This window comes from Leptidea sinapis, chromosome 1, assembly GCF_905404315.1.
Source record: "Leptidea sinapis chromosome 1, ilLepSina1.1, whole genome shotgun sequence".
Lineage (NCBI taxonomy): Eukaryota > Metazoa > Arthropoda > Insecta > Lepidoptera > Pieridae > Leptidea > Leptidea sinapis.
In genome coordinates, this window is record NC_066265.1 from 19,487,095 (window position 1) to 19,508,340 (window position 21,246).

A 21,246-nucleotide genomic window follows, 5' to 3' on the forward strand; every position below is an offset into this window, starting at 1 on the left:
TCATCGGCGCCATCTTGGATTTCGATTTTGACCCGATATTCGTTATTGTTGACCCCGAAAACCATGAAAATGACACCCATGAAGAGAAGTTGGTAATTTGCATAGGCGCCATCTTGGATTTCGATTTTGACCCGATATTCGTTATTATTGACCCCGAAAACCATGAAAATGACACCCATGAAGAGAAGTTGGTAATTTGCATAGGCGCCATCTTGGATTTCGATTTTGACCCGATATTCGTTATTGTTGACCCCGAAAACCATGAAAATGACACCCATGAAGAGAAGTTGGTAAATTTCATCGGCGCCATCTTGGATTTCGATTTTGACCCGATATTCGTTATTGTTGACCCCGAAAACCATGAAAATGACACCCATGAAGAGAAGTTGGTAATTTGCATAGGCGCCATCTTGGATTTCGATTTTGACCCGATATTCGTTATTATTGACCCCGATAACCATGAAAATAACACCCATGAAGAGAAGTTGGTAAAATTCATAGGCGCCATCTTGGATTTCGATTTTGACCCGATATTCGTTATTGTTGACCCCGAAAACCATGAAAATGACACCCATGAAGAAAAGTTGCCAATTTTATAAGCGCCATCTTGGATTTCGATTAGACCTTATATTTAGAGATGAACCTAAAAATCACTAATTCTTCAAAAAATACAGAAACAATATAATTTATTGAAAATCTGACTGCGTACAAAATATGTAAAGTATCAAAGACAGTATTGTATAGCTTATAAAAAATATTCATGTTCGTACAGCGATCTTTCCAAGTACGAGCTGCTGCTTACAACCGACACAGGGTCTACCCACGACGGCGGCCGAGCGCGGACTGAGGTTATTTCGATAGATCTTTCTGTGCAATGCGTACAGAGTGACAAAATAAAATAACCCTTAATACCACACTTTAAAGCTCATGCTTATCAGAAATATATATGAATTTTAGACGATTCATTTTTATTTTTTTTTTGAGATTATTTATTAGATATTCATTAATTCATTTCCCGTGTTTTTGAAAATATTATATCTGCTTTCCTTACATAATTTTTAAGAGCCAAAATTGTGTAAGTGGTAGCAGAAAAATGATCCTGAATGAAGCCCCATTTCGTCAATTTTGTGTGAAGAGGTAACGGATAATCGTATTTACGACATAAAATATCAAAATTTCAAAGCAAACATTTCCCGCTAATTGGAGATAAAGAAGTAATCTATTTGTGGCAATTTTTAGTTTTGTTAGACTTAGTTTAATTTCATCACAAACTCTACCGAAAAATATCTTATTTTTGTCGGATTCGTAAACGCGTCCTTAATTTAAATTATACACAATCTACGTAGACAAAGGTGTGGGACCTAAAATTTTCCCTTAGTCACACCCATAATCCTAGTCACCAATTTTGATTTGTCAATGTGTGCGTTAACTAGTGGTTTAATATTCAAAATACTAAGGAGCTACGCTTACCACTGTTGTTGCTGTTTTCTTCGGACTTTAACCTGTATTTGATTACAATCACATTAGTTAATTGCTGTCAATCGAGTTTTCAACACAGTTATCTCAAAAATGCATAAACATCACTCGTAAAGTAATATTTGGTACTGATCTACTGACAATGACTATCAACTTAAACATTAGTGGTATATTTATTGCCTACGTGGTATGCATACTGTCCGTAAATTACTTGGCACAATAAAAAGCAATTCAATTGCAGTAATAAAAAATGAAGGAAGATTTAAGAAAAACCGTATATACTACTACAACAATCTATTTCTCGAGACGATTTTGGATTAAGTTCTAATTATTTGTGTGATAACAGACCAACGCAGACATAAACGCAAAAATAAATTTCCCTATTTTTTTATGTACAAACTTACACATTTCAAAAAACCGTTTTATATTCCGTAAAGCACCTCTTGGTTAAATACCGTTTCACAAAAAGAAAATTAGGACAAAAATAGAGTATTTATAAAGTCGAATGAAGTTTTAAATTCAATAAATAAGAAAGATGATCATGATTTAAGTACATCAATATAGTCATATTCTTCTTTACCATTTATACACTTTAATAACACTAGGAGGGGCGGCTCAAATATAAAAGTGAATACCGTATTAAAAATGTATATAAAATATTTTTCTATGAAGTCCCCTTATACTTCAATATATTTCTTACATTTTCCATAAAGTGACTTGAAAATTCCCGTCAACTACCGGCTTCATCTCTTCATCACTCTAAAATCCTTCCTCGGGAGTTTTTTTCTTAGAATAATTCTTATAATAATCACGGGGGGCTAGGACTGTGCCCTGTTTCAACCATTTCAGCGATTGTTATTAACAAAATATATAATGTTGATTACTTTTGCTAGTACTTACTATTTTAATAATATTAAATAATAATAATATTTAATAAAATTTAGATATTTTACTATACGATGCTTGTGACAACTCTATATAACATAAAAAAGCATTATATGAATACAATACAAAAGCAAAATACACACTCTGCAAAATCATTCACGAACAATAAACAACTAGAATAACAATCACGCTCAAAAATTGTCTGAAGCAAAACTCCGCCTTCGAGTCAATTAGGCACAGTTTTCGTTCAGGTGTGTTGCGACTGCGCTTCGAATACAAAGTCACGCAATAACAAAATGTTCAGTGAAAAACTTCAAACTTAAAAAGGTTGGCCTATTTCATTTCAGTTAAGCGGCCCTTTAAATTAACTAAATTATGTAACTAACTTGGGAGTTTTTGATCATTTCGCTAAATAATGATATTACAATTACTCAATCAAAATACATCGCCGACGAAATGTGCGATAAAAACTCGGAATTTTTTGACGACCTTTCGATTTGGCGATTGAGGTCTAGTTGTTTATAGTACGTCAATGTGCAAAATGCAAAAGATAAATACAAGTGGTAGGTATAAGTAAGAACCATAATATCTTCTGGTAAAAATCCCCTTATACAAGGCACACAATGTTATGGTTTTTATTGATTTTTTATTAATTGTCATAGTTAAAAATAAAATAGCAACAACCGAAGCACTGCAAATTTCTACTAAGCTTGTTGAGAATCTAGTTAAGAATATGTTGTATTTGTCATAATATTTGCATACTGCGGTAATCGTAAATTTTTATTATAAAATCCGCTTAATAGAAAAAAAATGTTTTCTAATACTTCATAGTTATTTGCACCAAATATTTGACGCTGACTTGAGCTTCATTGTACACAACATATCTGGATTGAAAGTTATGGAAATATTATCTTAATCTTATTATTTAAACAATGATTTGAAAGGAATGAATTATTTGTTTGGTTATCTGCATCGAGTCGCGTTGGCAACTCAACTAATTGCGACGGATCATACGCCAATGCAAAATTATGCATAAGATCACCCTGCGTAGTTTGTGGTAGGTAACCAAGTCTTTCGGCACTATGCCCATTGGAGTCACCTAAGACTACGATTTGATCAAGCACGTCGTCTATTGCCATTTGAACACAGCCCATGAGATGATCCGTTTGTGCGTTACCACTTTTGTACACACACACGTAGACCCTGAGATTGCTGAGACGGCGACAGCGGATATCCTCCTTTAGGATGTTGGATATGAGGCAAAAAATAATACTCGAATTTGTACAGGGAGTATGTTAAATAGGCTGTATCGCTCGGTCGAGATATCTACGTCTTCGTAACTGTGGTGTTGCTGCCTCGTTTGTCCTCGGACATGTGCGGTTCTGTACCCTCCCCAGACAGGCGAGTGCTTGGAGAGGGATTCTTAAAAAAAATTAAATAGAAAAATATCGAAGCCAATGCGGATAGGATATGGTTGTGTTTTTAATTCTTTTTTAAAAGGATACTCGTTGTGCATCAGTGTCACATCTGCGTTTAATTTATTGGGCTCAATATTTCCGACTGGTACTACAGTGCCATCCGCTAAGTACTCCTTGAGATCTGGATCAGGCTGTCGCTTACCCACCGCCCACACGGAGTTATATCCATCTTCTAACTCAGTAATATTCTCTGCATCAACACACTCCTTCCTGCAACGAGTTTAATACAAAAAGTTATTTTTTGATGGGGGCAGTACTTCAGGTGAGTTAATGATTACACGATATGTCTGTCCTATATGTTTACAAGTAGGTACAACAATTAGTGCAAACCAGATTTTGTATTAAATAAATCAAATGTGTCATAGAAGTTATTTTAAATATTTCTATTTATTCCTAGACAATTCAATGTTAATCAAATCAATAGCACAATTTCAAAGACAAATGGCGCTCTAATAGAGAAGAAAAGGCGCAAGAAACTCTCCCAGTAATGGTAAGTCGCATACTAGCAACGGCTAAATACAAATACAGAAGCATTAAGAAGAAATAGGTAAGTAACAAAGTAAAGTAAAAATACGTTTTTCTTGAAATTATAACTATTTATTTGACTAATAAATATCTACAATTTTAATTATTATAACCAGAAATAGTCATTTACACATTTACAGTCAAAACTTTTATCTGCGAAGATACCGGGAGCAAAGTTTTACATACTACATAATCAGCTATCGGGTAAATTAGTACTGGGCCACGCACTTCGGAGGAATTGTACAAATCCTAAAATATTATACTTGCAAGGAATATTTTGACAAAAAAATTCAACATACACTGCGATTCCTTACTTATCTACATGATATTAGTTCTAAAAATCTACGTTTACTCGACGCTTCGTGGTCGTGGTGATCACTTGCCATCCGGTGATGCTTAAATATGCATGGTTTCTTCTTCCATAAAAAAAGCTTATAATCTATGGCTATTATTTCGCAGTCTAACAGAACTAGCGGATAAACTGTAAAGTCAAGATTTATCGAATATGCAACAAAACTTACATTTTTCCAAGAGCCACCTCGCATAAAAATAAAATGCCTGTAGGAAATTCGGGAGATGTATTGAGGTACTGAGCTGACTTGGTGACTACGTCAGCAAAGTAAATACCCTTTCCAAACATGGCACCTGTTCGTTTCACCTTGGGTGGATCTATTTGCAAACCTGATGTACAGACATAAATATTATTCGGTACTTTAATAAAAAAATATAATCAAATTTGAAAAATCAAAGTGATATGTGTGAAATTTCGATACTTAATATCAAATGAGGTGATATTTAAGACTAAGACCGACAAACCCCTGGAATCATTAAGCAATTGTGAATGTAACTACTACACTAACTGAACGTAAACACTGTCTTAAATCCATAATTACACAACCTGAAATAATCAATACTAAAAAATAAACTGATATCGAAAGATGTTGACTGACAATATCAACAAAAATAAAAAAATTGTAATTGTAACAATTAATTTTATGAGACAATAAACTGAAGAGATGTTCACATATTGAATTATAAAATATTAAATAAAAAACACTTTTTAAAGGATTAAAACGCGTGTAATTGTAACTGTATATTGATATTAGATTTTTCGTAAAAGTTAATTTTTCATTATTATTTTAGTTAACCCGACGTTTCGTGACCATTCCAGATTACGTTTTCTGGGGGACTGCTAAAAATTTTTTTTTACGCAAAATCTAATGTAAAAACACAGTTACAATTACACGCGTTTTAATCTTTTAGAAAGTGTAATATATAAATGTGTTATACTCGCGTTAATCTAAGAAAATACTATAAAATATTAACCTTTCTTTAGTATTCCCGCAATGTTAGAGAGCCGAGAACCGTGCCATAATAGCATTCTATTATGAAATGATTTGTATGTGCTATAGCGATCCAATTCTCCATGACGTTCGACTTTAAATATCTAGACAAGAAGATACAAACCAACTAAGATTAATTTGTTATTAACAGAGCAAACACAAATTAAATTTGTAAACAAATTTATTATTAAAGGGTTATCACTTTAAAAAATAACAAATTGTTTAGATCTCAAAAAAACAAGATCTCAAGTCAATTTCCTAATATGCAAATATTGGGGTTGAGCAATAAAGTAGATCCTGTAGATGAAGCCACAATTTGAGAGTTGAACAAGAAATATCGAGATTTATGAATGTTACATCACTCGAAAGGTTGGCTCAGTGGAAGAGCGCTCGCACAGAACGCGAGAGGTCGCGGGTTCGAGCCCCGCATAGTTCATAAATTTTGTTTACAAATTTAATTTGTGTAACAAAGCAATGGTAATGTAAACTCTATCTAGCTTTCTATTGTTATATGTGATTACTTTCTCTTTGCTTTAAAACTGTTAAGGTATTTAAGGCGATGGGTGATATTATATAATAACTGATCCACCTGCAATCATTGTTAGTTTAAATTAAAACTAAGAACATTTTATTAAGTATTAGTACTCATTATAAAAGCGATCACCAATAAGGCAATAATAGTGATACTCATAAAAGTTATTTACATTACCTCGTCCACCTCAAAATCGAATGTATGTATCTCTGACTTGTTAGTCTTTGAGTATCTCATTATTTGTTTATATTCGCTTGAGTCAGGATCTAAGGAATATATCTCGGTATCCAGCCTGCTGTAGCAGGATTCCATTCTACTAATCGGCTCCTCCATTTCTATCAACGCAAATAAGAACGGTTACAAAGGGTATAACTTAGGGTTATGTGTTCGATTACTTTTAAAAGTGATTCTCAAAATACAAATAAACTTTGAAAGTAGAAATATTTCGTCGATTTACTAGTTCAACATGACATGGGCTCTATTCAAGAAAAGTACAGTCCTAAAAAAATATTCCCGTGATTTTTCTGGTGTTATAAAACACCTGCAGCCTGTGGGTTAACTATACACTGCGGACATGTAGCGATCTGCGAGTGCAATACAATAACACGTTCCGGGTGCCGATGGGACTGCTTTAATGTTTTTTTAATTTAGGTTTCGATTGCAAACTGAGCTAGTTTTTTGTATTTTACATCAGAAAAATATACCCTTTTTTAAAGTATATTTCAACTTGTTAATATCAGGCCCAAAAGTCACACTCTCCTTTATTTATATGTACGTAGTAACAGACTGCGTCGTCACTCCGTTGCATCCGTTTCGTCACAGTGACGTCACATGCACCCACGGACATACTTTCAGCCGGACATCAACGGCATTATGTTTATTAATTTAATAGTTAATGGTCCGATTTTGATAATTTATAAAGGCATATCACTCTTATGTCATAATTAATAACATGGATATTAGTTTTATGCATTTGCACCGTAACTTTACTGATCCTCATTTTTGGTATAGTAATTTGAGGTTATGCCTACATTTGAAGATAAAAATTTAGAACTTACTGTCCACTAGCACGTTGTATGATATATGTATGTTTTGAAGGTTGTATAACATTACAATTTTTTCAGCGATATCTTTCAAACTATCAAGAATTTTCAACGTTTTTATATCACCCTTGTGTGGTATGTAAGTGTAGAACCTGAAAATGTATAAGAAATAAGTTATTAACATTGATAATTATGCTGATAACAGTCAGTTTGGATGGTTGTTTTTTCAATTAAGCATTTGTAATGAGTAAGGTGAAGTTGAAGTGAATACCGAATTCTCCAAAAAATGTAAAACATATTTGTTTATTCTTTCAGTTAACCATAAGTCTATTAGTATCAATTTAAGAATATGATAACGTAACAATGATAATTGTGCTAGATTATGGGTACCACAACGGCACCTATTTCTGCCGTGAAGCAGTAATGTGTAAACATGACTGTGTTTCGGTCTGAAGGGCGCCGTAGCTTGTGAAATTACTGAGCAAATGAGACTTAACATGTTATGTCTCAAGGTGACGAGCGCAATTGTAGTGCCGCTCAGAATTTTTGGGGATTTTCAAGAATCCTGAGCGACACTGCATTGTAATATGGTTAGGGCGTATTAATTACCATCAGCTGAGCGTCCTGCTCGTCTCATCCCTTATTTTCATAAAAAAATAACAATGAAATTAAAGTTCATTAAAATCTATGTAAATACCAATATTTAAGTTACACGGTGTACGGGCCATAATGATCTATATTAAATGCAAACATGTATTTTGGGAATTAAGTAAAATTAAGGTAAAAAAAATGGTCATATGGTGGGTTATCCCTAAGAGATAATACCATCGCGGACTTTTTTGTAGACCTTCTTAAGATGCACACATAGATAATAATAATAAAAATATTTTGATCTATGTCGTAACGATCAGCCAGCGTTTGCATTATAAGCGCAAAAAAATTATTTATTCATGACATCACATAAAAAACATTTAAAATTATCAGTATTTCTCTTTATATAGAGTTTGGAGTGCCATTAAAAGACATAAAAGGCATTTATTTTCTCAAAATTGATTCCATTAGAATTCTTTTTGATGTCATTTCTAATAACTACTAGATACTACTACCGCTTCGGAAACAAGTGGCGCTCTGAGAGAGAAGAAGCGGCGCAAAAAACTCTCCCAGCTTTTTTTGCGCTCTTTTTAATCAAAAATACAATATTGTAATGCCATTGCTATCGCTATAAAGTTTTATGTGAAAACAAGACTAATGTTAATAATTTCAATTTACAAATGAAGAAGTTAAAATAATTCAGACTGCAGTTTATTTTTAAGAGAACAGTAAGAACCCAGAACACACGGTGAAACGCAAATGCAACAAAACCCTTTTGAAATTATTGATTTGAAACCACTTTCAACCATTTTCCACACACGCTGCAACCACAATCATTTCGGTTTTCGTTGAGAAATACGTGTGCATAATGAGTTCTTCAAGTGACGAAGAAATTGTGGGTATATATTTGTATCTTAGACAAAGAAGAAGGCGCAAAAAGAGAACTATGTGGATACATCACTACATTGAGAAGAATATCAACTGTCGTATGTTTGTGGCTGCCAAAGAATTACAAGAAACTGATAGAATGCTTCATCAGTCTTAGTCTTGCGAGAGTAGCTTTATTGTGTGATATTATACAAGCAAGGATATATTTGCACTTCTAAAACAAGTTTAATGTTGTTTTGTTCGTCGTCAGCCATTTTGTAAAAAATACGCCAAGACAAAAAATGAATGAAACGCAACGCGAGTTTCCTGCACGCCGGTTTCAATGCGACTGATTTACACCGCGTTTAAAACTGGTCGCGTGATGTGTGGTCTCTTTAAGGAATCTATGGCAGAAACTTAAATGCAACTCAAAAGTAACTAGTAGTTGCAGTTTCGTTGCATTTGCATTTCACCGTGTGTTCTGGGCCTTACTCTCATTGTTTTGAGTTTTCACTTCTGTTGGCAGTCCTTACTGTCTCTGCTTTTCTTTTTATTTAAAAAAATCGTTTGACAACTATGAATTATTATGAATTGGGATGCGACTCACATGTTAGAAAGTTCCTTGAATTTACTTTGAGACACCTTCCCCTTCGGAATATATCTACTTAGCTCATAGAGCACTTCAGCTCCCTTCGAAATTTGCTCCTGCGAAAGAACGCCTAAGGGCAATTTTGACGCGTCATACTGAAAAATAAATATGAACAATAAAAACATATAGCTGCCCAAATAATTTTAACGTTACACTACCCTAATACTACAACACACACTAAATCTATTTTCTTAACAAATGCACTACTTTTATATTTACAAACCCGATATGGTGATATTAAAAAGTCGTGACTACACACAGGATGTTGTTAAATATAATTACATACTAAATACCGCTACCAATAATAGTTCATATATAACACAATATTTACAAAATTTTAATCCCATATCTGAATTTTAGAAATAAGTGGGTTTCTTAAACCAAATGCCCCAAAAAAACCGACACCAATTTCTATAGATCTCTACAAAAAAATGCAATTCAGGCAATTTATTAAAATCTTAAATGCAAGTGCAAAAAAAACATTAGAACGAACAATATCTACTATAAATAAAAATACCATAACAGCAAACAATAAACAAAAGTTACCGCATCGTTTTGTTTCTGTAAATTATTTTATTCCTATGGATTTATTTCCCCGTCATTTATTTTCAGAGAGAATTTTACAACCTTCAAACAATCCTTTAAACAAAACGAAACTTATATTAATAGATTATATGTTAAATTAATTTTTATTGAATAGGCGAACAAACGAACATGCGGATTTGTACTCTCTTGCAACACCAGAGCACTCACTCACAGGAGCGTTGCCAGCTTTTTATGTCGGATCAATTTGGAAACACGGCACAAGAATCTCATTCAGAGTTCAGTCGAATGTAGAAGAACTTTCCTTAAAGACACACTGTGGAGGAACTCCACACATACAGATGATCAGATTGATATTAAAGATTGTAGCATATATTTTTTTTTATGGAATAGGAGAACAAACGAGCGTACGGGTCACCAACGGTACGGGTGTTAAGTGATCACGATTTAAGGAAGGTGTACGCGCTTTTTTTGAAGGTACCCATGTCGTATCGTCCCGGAAACACCGCACAAGGAAGTTCATTCCACAGCTTTGTAGTATTATTATATGATATTGTGCGATGGTGGAATTTGTCAGTAAATCAGAACTTGTTCGCTTTATTGGTGACGCTCAGGTTTGTGGAATTATTCTAGATAAGCGCACAAATTTCGCAGGACTCAGTAACCCGATCCAAGGCCAAGTACCTACAAGGGGAGTATTTTAGAACAGAGGTAACAAAACAAATGGGGTTTTCTTAAGTGGTTGAACACAGATACTTAGCACAAAATTAGACTAAATCTTTCAACCTCTTTCTTACCCACAGCTTGGGAGTGATATCTGCGTATGGTGGAGAGGGATGTAGTGGTGCCGCCCCAATTTATATCATGTTTATTTTTCCCCAACAGGTAAGTTGTGTAACATGTGTAAGCGTTATTGTGTAACGGTCTGAAGGGCGCCATATGAGACTTAACATCTTATGTGTCAAGGGACGAGCGCAATTGTAGTTTTTGTTAGAGCCAAACAATTTTTTTTTCAAGAATCATGAGCGGCACTGCTATGTTATGGACAAGGCGTATCAGTTACCATCAGCTAAACGTCCTGCTCGCCTTGTCCCTTACTGTCATAAAAAAGGTAGTTTTTAGAGAATTTTGATAGCACCCAATATTTCATCCTCATACATTAATAAAATTAATTGTTATTCCTGCTATAAGTGAAGCAACTTACGTTAATATCTGCTATGGTCATATTGATGACATTAATGTTGAACAATAGTATCATCAATCGCTGGATAGCTGCAGGCAGAGAGCTTTGCATATTCATTTTCAACTGCAATACGGATTCATCATCGACAAATTTTGCTGTGTTAACTATATCGTACTTGCCCATACGCTGTCAACAAATAAATATATAATAAAAATTTTACATAATTATGACTACTTAACTCCTACAGAAACTATTAGATATTATTCAACTTTACAACTACTACACATGTATACTTATATATAAGATAAGTCATAGACTCATTCACTCAAATATAACATTCACAACAAAACACAATACCAACAAATACGTATTACGTCGCGCCAGTCACCTTGTATTACCTAGTATTAGAACCAACTATGGTAAAAATAATATAACATTTGCAGGAGCACAGCTATACAATAAGCTGCCGAAAACTGTTAGAGAAGCGACTTCGCTCAACATCTTCAAAAAAAGGCTCCTATATCATTTATAAAGCAATGAATAAAAACATCTTATCATAATAACAATAAACTATATTTTGTAACTTGGACCACCGCCTTAAAAACCGGAAAGCAGCAATGAGCAAATTCGCCTCTCACTCACTGATTTATGTTCTCATGTAAGTGACGACAGACTTAATGAGAAAAATAAGTTCTTTAAACCGAAATATAATATATAAAACAGATCACATATTGTTGAAACGATTTCAATTCTATTGCCGGGTCTACAAACTAATTAAGCAGAAATGAAATGATATTTTATTTGCAAGAAACATTGTGCATAAGATGTTAACATAATTTTATTGATAATCCAATATGTTTCGTCAATTGACATGCAAAATATGTTATAAAATTGTCTAAATACCAACACACTACTGTTGTACTGAAACATGTCGGGTTTCACAATGTTATCATTTATACATTTTTATAAAATTAAAAGATATTATATAATTAGACGTAAGTAATTTAATAATCCATTTAGTACCTATGAAGTACTCAAATAACTAAAGTTTGATTAAATATAAAGACATTTAAAAATATGGCTTTGAAGAGTATTTGAGTTTTTGTTGCTGCGGCTACCTTAAATGACAATGTCGCAAGAAGTAGTTCTTACTACTAAACAACAACGTGGATCATTTATTCTTCAATTGCCCTTTAACACAACCTTCTTTATACAATTTTATACCTCCTGAAATTCCCCGCCCAACTTCCTTTAAATGTCTCCTCTCCCTAGTTTTGTATATATTTTGTGTAAATATATTAAAATAAATAAGATTAAGTTGTAAATAGTACTAAGTACTTATATCAAATAATTTAAGTAATTATATTTGTGTTTGTCCCTTATAGTCCTAACAGCATGTATATTTGTTTCAGGTATAAGAAAATAAAACTTGTTTCAATCTTAAGCACCGATCAATACCATTAAAATTAGTAAAAGAATACTCTAAGATTGGTGGTCTACCTTAACGTGACATTGGCAAACTTGTGGTATACCTTCCACAGGAGCCATAGTAGGAAGAATAGAATAGAATAGAACACCAAAACATAATATGCCGCAGTATTATGAGAGAGTTGGTTCCCTGATAGGTATCATGTGTCAGGAGTTGTGTAGGATATATACTTATTTCTTAATATTTTATTTTAATAAATATATGTTTATTTGTGCATGCAATCCATTTGCTGAAGATTCAATAAATAGTTATCCAGCTGATTTAGCTTATATAACCCGCTCTCAAGTAATCATCATCATCAGCCGGAAGACGTCCACTGCTGGACAAAGGCCTCCTCCAAAGATTTCCACGACAATCGGTCCTGCGCTGCCCTCATCCAACGTATTTCGGCGATCTTGACCAGATCGTCGGTCCATCTTGTGATCGCCATTCGAGGACTTTACTGCCCCACCGGCCATGTGTTCGTCGGACTATGTGCTATACCCAATGCGTCTTCACTTTTGCTCTCATATATTGGTCACTAATCAAGAAAAATATTTTGATGGATCACCATCTTCGTTACGTACAAGTTAAACTGTTGTAAAAGATTTACTCTATCCAACCTTCTGAAATTGGTCCCGACGGTCCCATTGATTGCCGGTCTTTTGAAAGAATTTCCTCTTGAATAACTTTATTGCGTGGGCTAAGTTCTCATCGCAATCTTCTACAGTAAGTCTTCCTAGAGTACCAGTTTCTCCCCACCACATAGTTACAGCGTACCTGGAAGGTTAACAATATTGTACATAAAAAGGGAACTATTATTTCAGTGGGTCCACTGAAAACTGTTGCATTGTAAAGTACCTTTTTTCAAAATCGTGTTCTACAAGCTGCAGTCTATACGAATAGTTCTCCATCTGCTTATAACTGACATCAACACGATTCAGGTTGACACTGTAGTGGTCCGACCCTTCTTTGTACACATGAGCATTTTCCTCCAGCCAAGTGCCTGATTCTAACGCAACACCATCTTTAAATAAACATAATACAATAAATTATTTAAAGTAATTCAATATACAAAAGCAATTGTTTTTAAAGTGATAGCCCTCACTAGGATTAATACACGAATAAAATTTGAAACACTCGGACCCACGACCTCCGGCGTTCCGTGCCAGTGCTCTCCCAACTGAGCTAACCGTTCGAGTGGCGTATCGTCATAAAATCTTGTATGCTTTGTTCAACTCTCAGGTTGTAGAGTCCTCTATCGTTCATAAAATTTTGTTTTCAAATTTTATTTGAAAGTATAAAAATTTAAGTACTAAATTTTATTTGAATGTATAAAAATTTAATGGTAGACGAATTCTATGAACTGTCACATTGGGTCAGGATCAGTAAGTGCACTACATATTTAAGGCAAAAATGTAACGGAATGGGATATGATGACCATTCGATACGGAAGTTTTCGATTTTCCAGATTCATATGTACGTTCATTTGATGCTATGATACGTGTAGAATTCGCACTATATACAAAGGCTCGAACCCCGGGGTAATTTCACACAAAATAGACTCTAGTTCCGGAAAAATCTCTGTGAATTACTTAATTGCTAATAGGAAAAAATCTTAAATAGAACTGTGACAACTTAGCATTTTAGCAACTCTCAAATCGAAGCATGCAGTGACTTTTTTAATGAAAATAAGGGACGAGACGAGCAGGACGTTCAGATGATGGTAATTGATACGCCCTGCCTATTACAATGCAGTGCCGCTCAGGGTTCTTGAAAATCCCCAAAAATTCTGAGCGGCACTACAGCTGCGCTCGTCACCTTGAGACATAAGATGTTAAGTTTCATTTGCCCAGTAATTTCACTAGCTACGGCGCCCGTCAGACCGAAACACAGTAATGCTTACAGATTACTACCTCACGGCAGAAATAGGTGCCGTTGTGGTCAATTACCTAAATTGCTATTGGCAAAAAATCTCCTTAAATAGAACTGTGACAAGTTAAAATTTGACAGCTTTTGATAGTGTCAACTCTCAAATCGAAGCATGCAGTATTCGACAATAAATAAATACCCTTGACTTTCACAGTGACTATTTTCGGTTTATCATGACCCGTTTTGTATTTGTCGCCAGACACCCTCACCGGTCTCTCCTTGATGACATCTTCAGGTACACGGGAGTAAACCTGCAAATTAATATTTGTATAATATACAATTTGTTGTTTTTAAAGTGATAAATATAAAAAACTAATAGTGACAGTTTTGATATGGATATAATGTTCTTATTCATAAGCATTTGTCATTTAAATTTCTTCTTCTCGTTTTTTATTTATTTTTTATATAAGAGGGGGCAAACGGGCAAGAGGCTCACGGAATGGGGAGTGGTAAGGCCGCCCATGGAAATCAGCAAAGAGTTGCATTGCCGGCCTTTAAGGTATATATGGAGTATGCTTTTTTCTTGAAGGGTCCCTCAGTCGTATCGGTTCGGGAACACAGCTGCCAGTAATTGATTCCACATAGTGGCTGTGAGAGGCAAAAAAATTCTTGCAAAGTGGCGCTCTGAGAAAGAAGAAGCGGCGCAAGAAACTCTCTCAGGATTCATTTTTTTGCGCTCTTTTCAATAAAAATATACAATACTGTACAGTCATTTCCATCGCTATAAAATAATCACAATCAAGTCCCAGGCTGTCCGATCATTTAGATATTCAGCAGTGGAATAATAGGATTTACGACAGAGCCATTTTTTTATAAAACATTTATATTTATTTATAGATAATGCCTGAACAGTGGCTGGGACTTTATTATAGAAGTGTATACATTTACCCTCAAAGCTATTATGTATCTTATGAAGCCTACTAGAATTAGTTACAAGCAATCCCTTATTTCTAGTGTTATAATAATGAAAATCACTATTAAGAGCAAAAAGGTGACGATTTTTGTGAACGTATATTAAATTTTCATATTTTTCTTTGAGAAACTGTCTATAACCAAGCTGATATATAGCACGAACAGCTCTCTTTTGCAGAGCAAACACTACATCAATGTCAGCAGCATGACCCCATAGTAAAATACCGTACGTCATGATACTGTGAAAATAACTGAAGTACACTAATCTAGCGGTCGCACCATTCGTGTACTCTCTAATCTTTCTAACTGCATATGCAGTGAGAGGTATTCATGTCATATCAACGAAAAACATATGCAAATTTTAGCTTTATAACGCAGGCCCGAAGTAGCTTAATACATAAATAATTTTATATGATCAGCTCTAAAGTGTACTCACGTCAGATCCCCATTCAGCTATCTTGTATTTCTCAATAAGTGCCAGTGAATCAAAAACTTTCATATTTTCAGACGATTCAATTGCAGCGAAATACGCCTCGTCTACCACCTGGAACAAAATAATCGAATCGTCTTAATTTCTTCAGAGTAAAGACATAGGTAATACTGAAATGAAATACCTTTTTTTGGAAAAAGAAGGACAAACGAACGTATGGGTTAACTGGTATTAAGTGATCACCTCCGCCCACATTCTCTTGCATCACCAGGTGAATCACAGGAACGTTGCCGGCCTTTTAGGAAGGTGTATGCGCTTTTTTGAAGGTACCCATTTCGTATTGTCCCCGAAACACCGCACAAGAAAGCTCATTCCACAGCTGAGTAGTGGAGGAAAGCTCCTTGAAAACCGCACTGTGTAGGAACGCCACACATCCAGATTGTGGGGATGATATCCTAATTTGTGGCATGTCGTGCGAAAGTAGATTACGGCGGCAGGAATCAGGTGAAACAGCTCTAACCTGAGGATGAAGGTACAAGTCTTCACTGCAATAAACGCTCGACATGTAAACAACTCAGATAAAATTTGCTTAAAGTTAACTATTGATTGAGAACATTCTTACATATATAGCTTTCCGTTGTCCACGTCAAGCAGGCATGAAAAATGTTGATATCTCCAATTTTGGTAATATTAGTTTGTTTTGTACATCAGAAAATAATATAATAATATGCACTCAGATGTGATATTTAAAATTTTAAAGTATTTTGACGAACCGGCAGGTAGTGACGCTCTTCGTCAAATGTATTTATTATTAATGATTATGAATTAAACAACAATGCATAAAAATTAATAATGCAGTGGATTTTTGAAGTGAAAACTTCTTTAACCGCGTTGGGCATTTTTACGTAGGGGAAAATCTTATGGGTTCGCGGCACCCATATGCTCATAGACCACAATAGCTTAATTTGAATTTATATCTTGCCAAGTGTAGGAACTAGAATGTCAGCTGTGAATGCCCAATACTGTAAACAACTCACACAAATTATTCTTGAATATTGTTTGTAGAATGGCACAGGAAAGCAATTAAAACATATTTTTTATGAATTATGGAGGACATTATATTATTGAGGGCAAACGGGCGTACGGATATAAATACTTACATGAATATCTAGCCGTTTTATTTGATTAACTAGCCTCGAAGGTTTCTCCAGCGATTCTTTCGTAGTGACAACAGCTGCCAAAGTGTCCACTATGCGACTAGTGACCAAGCCACCCAACTTCAGTATTCTTCGCCGAAGTGCCTCCTGCTCTGCTGCATCGTAACGATACAGGTAGAACTGAACATTCTTTAGTGGAAGGCTTACTGCTTCCTTTTTAACTCTGTAATCAAAAACTGAAAAGTTTAATAACAGCCCAGAGTTTGTGGTCTCTGAAATACCGTCTAATTACACAGATGCCCGAGTCGCTCTTAACACATATTTAAATAATAAATAAATATAATAAAATACATAACAACCAGACAAGCTGGATTGATTTATATAACACACGCGATAGTTTTATAAGTAATAATAAGTAAGTAATTATAGCCTGTACATCATTTTGTTCTATTGTCAATAGTTTTTGCAGCGCACGCAAAAATAGGTTTTCGATTTTACACCTTGTGTTACAAAATAGCAATTTTATTACGGATCCCTAATTTTGAAAAAAAAAACATAGCCTATAGCCTTCCTCGATAAATGGACTACCCAACACTGAAAGAATCATTCAAATCGGACCAGTAGTACCAGAGATTAGCGCGTTCAAACAAACAAACAAACACTGCAGCTTTATAATATTAGTATAGATTCGTTAAGCGTGTGAACATGGGCATTGATTCCGTCAAAAAAAAGAATCGTAAAAAAAATAGAATCGTCTTTGTGTGAACGGGGTCTTAGATTGTGAAAAGTGTTGATAAGTTAGTTATACGGTATTACTTAGTTAATTAAATATTGTATTCCTTTCATTGTAGTAATTTGTTAAAAAGTGTTCGCCTGTTTATAATTAATATTAATTCTATAAGTTATAGATCAGTCCACTGTCCATCCGTCAGTCTATACGGAACCGTAAACACAACCCGGTGGGATAACAAACATATACATACTCACTTGGTTTTTAAAACATTATTATTAAGCTTAACAGCGGTTGCGATCGGCTCATCACAAAATAATCTCACTCCAATACTTGGAACATAACTTCTGAACACTTCCTCCTGTAGAATCTCATCGGGAATCTCCATACACTTTCTAGAAGGGGTCTTCGTTCGGTAATCACATTTTGACCAGACGTTCTGAAACCCTAAAAAACAAATTGATTAAGCTGTTGATAATAATATTGTATTACAAAATAAGATCCGGAATATTATGAAGGCAATATTGTAGGGAGTGTAAATTGCTAAACATCTTTGGATGAAGTTTAGTACATCTCAATATATTAAAATTACGTGTCACGTTGATGTCCGGGGTGGACTCTTAAGCTCATCAACGGATTTAAATGGGGATTACTTCATGGGGTGCAGTTTTGTCCAACTTGAGAGAAAGAATAGTTTTTATTTCGATTTGGGAACCATTATTTTTATTTCCAATATTTGTTTTGTATGGACATGTTTTCTGTTAGAGAATTTATTGTCGCTCGGTTTGACAGTTCTTTTGTGAAACAATTTCATTATATTGTAATTATTATGACGGGTACTCACAATATATATTTTATTAATTTGATGCCGATATTTCGATCCAATTGCAGGAATTGGATCGAGCTGCACAACCCACGAGTGATTTCTGCTGAACTCCAATACATCCCACGGCTTGTTAGAGAAGCTTTAGAAATTAAAAAGTATCTTAACAATTTTAATAGAGAGGATGGTTTAAGGCTAGCGCAAACATGGAATCCCGTGGTCTCTCTCTGCAGTACGAATGCAACAAAAAGATCCGAAAGTAAGGACGTCGTCAGTAGTGTGTGTCGTGAATTAGGGAATCAAAGACCAAAACGAACTAGGCGCCAAGTGGACAGATTGATGTACTATTAGTGTCAAGTGTTTCTCGCCGAGTCTGCAGTTCCGTCGTGACCACGAGTCATGCAATTGGATCGAAATATCGGCATCAAATTAATAAAAAATATATCGTGAATACCCGTCGTAATAATTACAATGTTAAAGTTCCGCGATGATAAAAATTTCATTATACTTAACAACAGGGAGCAATGGCGTTTTATAAATAATATACACGTTCTATAAATAATATAGAACTCCATTGACAGAGAGCATATTTTACAAAATAATTCTTGGTGTTATGAAATATTATTGGCAAATTCATAATAAAAACAGTATTTTATTTATTATGCGCAGAACAACGTCTGTCGGGTCATCTAGTATTATATAAATCCAGTGTCCTGATGTTTGTTCCCAGTGAACTCCTAAACTAATGAACGGATTTTAATGGGGATTTCTTCGTGGAGTGCAGTTTAGTCCAACTTGAGAGATAGGATAGTTTTCCTTTCGATTTGGGACCCATAATTATTTTTATTTCCAATATTTGTTTTGTATGGACATATTTACTATGAGAGAATTTATTGACGCATGGTTTGGCAGTTCAGGCTGTGAAACAATTTCATTATAAGAACAGGGAGCATGTTTTACGAAATAATTCTTGATGTTAAGAAATATCATTGACAAATTCATAAAAAACAGTATTTTATTTATTATGTACAGAACAACGTCTGTCGGGTCACCTAAAGGAATATAAGATATGATTTTGTTTGGGGATATTGCAACTTAACAGTTCCTTGATTGAAATGGTTAAATCGTGTGTGCTTAAAGGACGCCGAGATAAAGAATAATATTATCATCATTATATTATCACAGAGGTCAAAGGATAATAATGCAAACCTAAAAAATTTATAAAACTGCCATAAAACAGTAAGGTCAAAGTTTCTGTAGAATGAATACTAGCTGATGTATTTCCTTATATATAAGAGATTTCCACTTATAATCCGGAACCATAAGGCGTAGAGACTTGAAATTGGGTAGGAATATACCTTTCTCCCAGTAGAGGTAACGGATTTTACGAAATTCAGACGGACAGAACAACGTCTGTCGGGTCAGCTCATCATATTATAAAGAAGAATAAAGTTTTGTCGTGATAAGATAGACATTTTAAAGAATACTTTGTTTGAATTTTTATTTATAAATAACGAAATAATGCAGGAAACAATTACTTTAAGACTTTTTTTATTTAAATTATAAACCAAACCAGCTGCACTCGTTGCTATGCCACATGAACGAAACTATTTTTAGGGCGAAACCGTCGCGGGCGTCCCCAGAAGTTTCAATCAAAGTTTGATCACAATCTGATCAATGCAGTCGAAACCCAAAGGGAACAAACTTACAATTAACATACGATCGTCTATCTATATTAGATTACAGTTTTTTAAACTAAGTACCTATTATTATAGTAGGTACCGTGATACACCTAAAGACACAGTAGGTGTAAATTGATTAAAATTGCATTTTTTTTTCTTTAATGTTTATAAAAAACTTAGATCATTCATAGTCTAGACAGACTACTTTGACAGCTGTGAAAACGTCGAAATAAAATGAGTTTAGACCTAGCCTCTATATATAGCTTGTCACGCACACTAAACTAATATTCCCGGCCTGTTTTTATCGGTTGTCTAACAGCAAGAGACTCTATCTATACGTATAAATTATCTAAGATTTAAAATTCAACCTTTCAGCAAAAAACCAACAAAGATGTCCTCGCTATTAATTTTCTAACTTCTTCTTTTTTATTGAATTCAAACACGGCAAATCATCAATAATAATGTGTACCTACAAGGTGTTTTTTTGCGGAAATCGTAAATCTTATGAATTAATAAATTAAGAGTTAATGTATTGTAAGCCTTTCAATATCCAACCATCCGAACCGCTGAATTCTCGCCTGATTAACAGCGGGAGCCGATTCTTCGGTAGTATACTCTTACAGAATATTAACCTTGCTGTCCCATATTTATTCCCAAGGTTCAAAATCAAGAGAATCTTCCAAGTTCCTTCTGTAAAAACCAACCTGTTCAGGCACCTCTCGCTCGAATTCTTCGCGAGTACAATAAGTTAAACGATACCAATTCAGAACTTGATATATTCGGTGGTGGGCTGGTCAGGTTTAAAGAAAGTGTTGTTAAACACTTAGCTGGTACTCAATCTGCATTTGTTAAATAAGTAGTTTTTCTTTTTTTATTTCGTCTTCATTATTTTAATAAGTTTAAGTTATAATTTGTACTTTCATTTTTTATTTTGTTTTTATTATAGCTTAGATACTATTATTTTGTTCTATTTTTCAGAAGTAATTAGGGAGTATTT

At 34.4% G+C, this 21,246-nt stretch overlaps 1 protein-coding gene across 5 annotated transcripts in view; it reads right to left on the minus strand.

Annotated features, from left to right (window-relative positions):
- Positions 1 to 1,558: 1,558 nt before the first annotated feature.
- The window catches only part of LOC126970326 (poly [ADP-ribose] polymerase-like), a 32,061-nt gene continuing 12,373 nt past the window's right edge, over positions 1,559 to 21,246 (minus strand). For 2 of the 5 annotated variants that reach the window (XM_050816196.1, XM_050816180.1), the window contains 14 exons: positions 18,002 to 18,191; positions 17,018 to 17,237; positions 15,864 to 15,971; positions 14,655 to 14,766; positions 13,445 to 13,610; positions 13,207 to 13,363; positions 11,137 to 11,301; positions 9,348 to 9,484; positions 7,298 to 7,434; positions 6,417 to 6,574; positions 5,691 to 5,811; positions 4,886 to 5,045; positions 3,867 to 4,049; positions 1,559 to 3,245 (listed from right to left, as the gene is read on the minus strand). In XM_050816196.1, the coding sequence (XP_050672153.1) occupies positions 3,179 to 3,245; positions 3,867 to 4,049; positions 4,886 to 5,045; positions 5,691 to 5,811; positions 6,417 to 6,574; positions 7,298 to 7,434; positions 9,348 to 9,484; positions 11,137 to 11,301; positions 13,207 to 13,363; positions 13,445 to 13,610; positions 14,655 to 14,766; positions 15,864 to 15,971; positions 17,018 to 17,237; positions 18,002 to 18,191 (2,081 nt within the window). In that variant the 3' untranslated portion in view covers positions 1,559 to 3,178. Of the gene's footprint in view, positions 3,246 to 3,866; positions 4,050 to 4,881; positions 5,046 to 5,690; positions 5,812 to 6,416; positions 6,575 to 7,297; positions 7,435 to 9,347; positions 9,485 to 9,935; positions 10,029 to 11,136; positions 11,302 to 13,206; positions 13,364 to 13,444; positions 13,611 to 14,654; positions 14,767 to 15,863; positions 15,972 to 17,017; positions 17,238 to 18,001; positions 18,192 to 21,246 lie in introns of all 5 variants that reach the window. The other 3 variants (XM_050816205.1, XM_050816188.1, XM_050816199.1) reach the window with 3 other exon arrangements.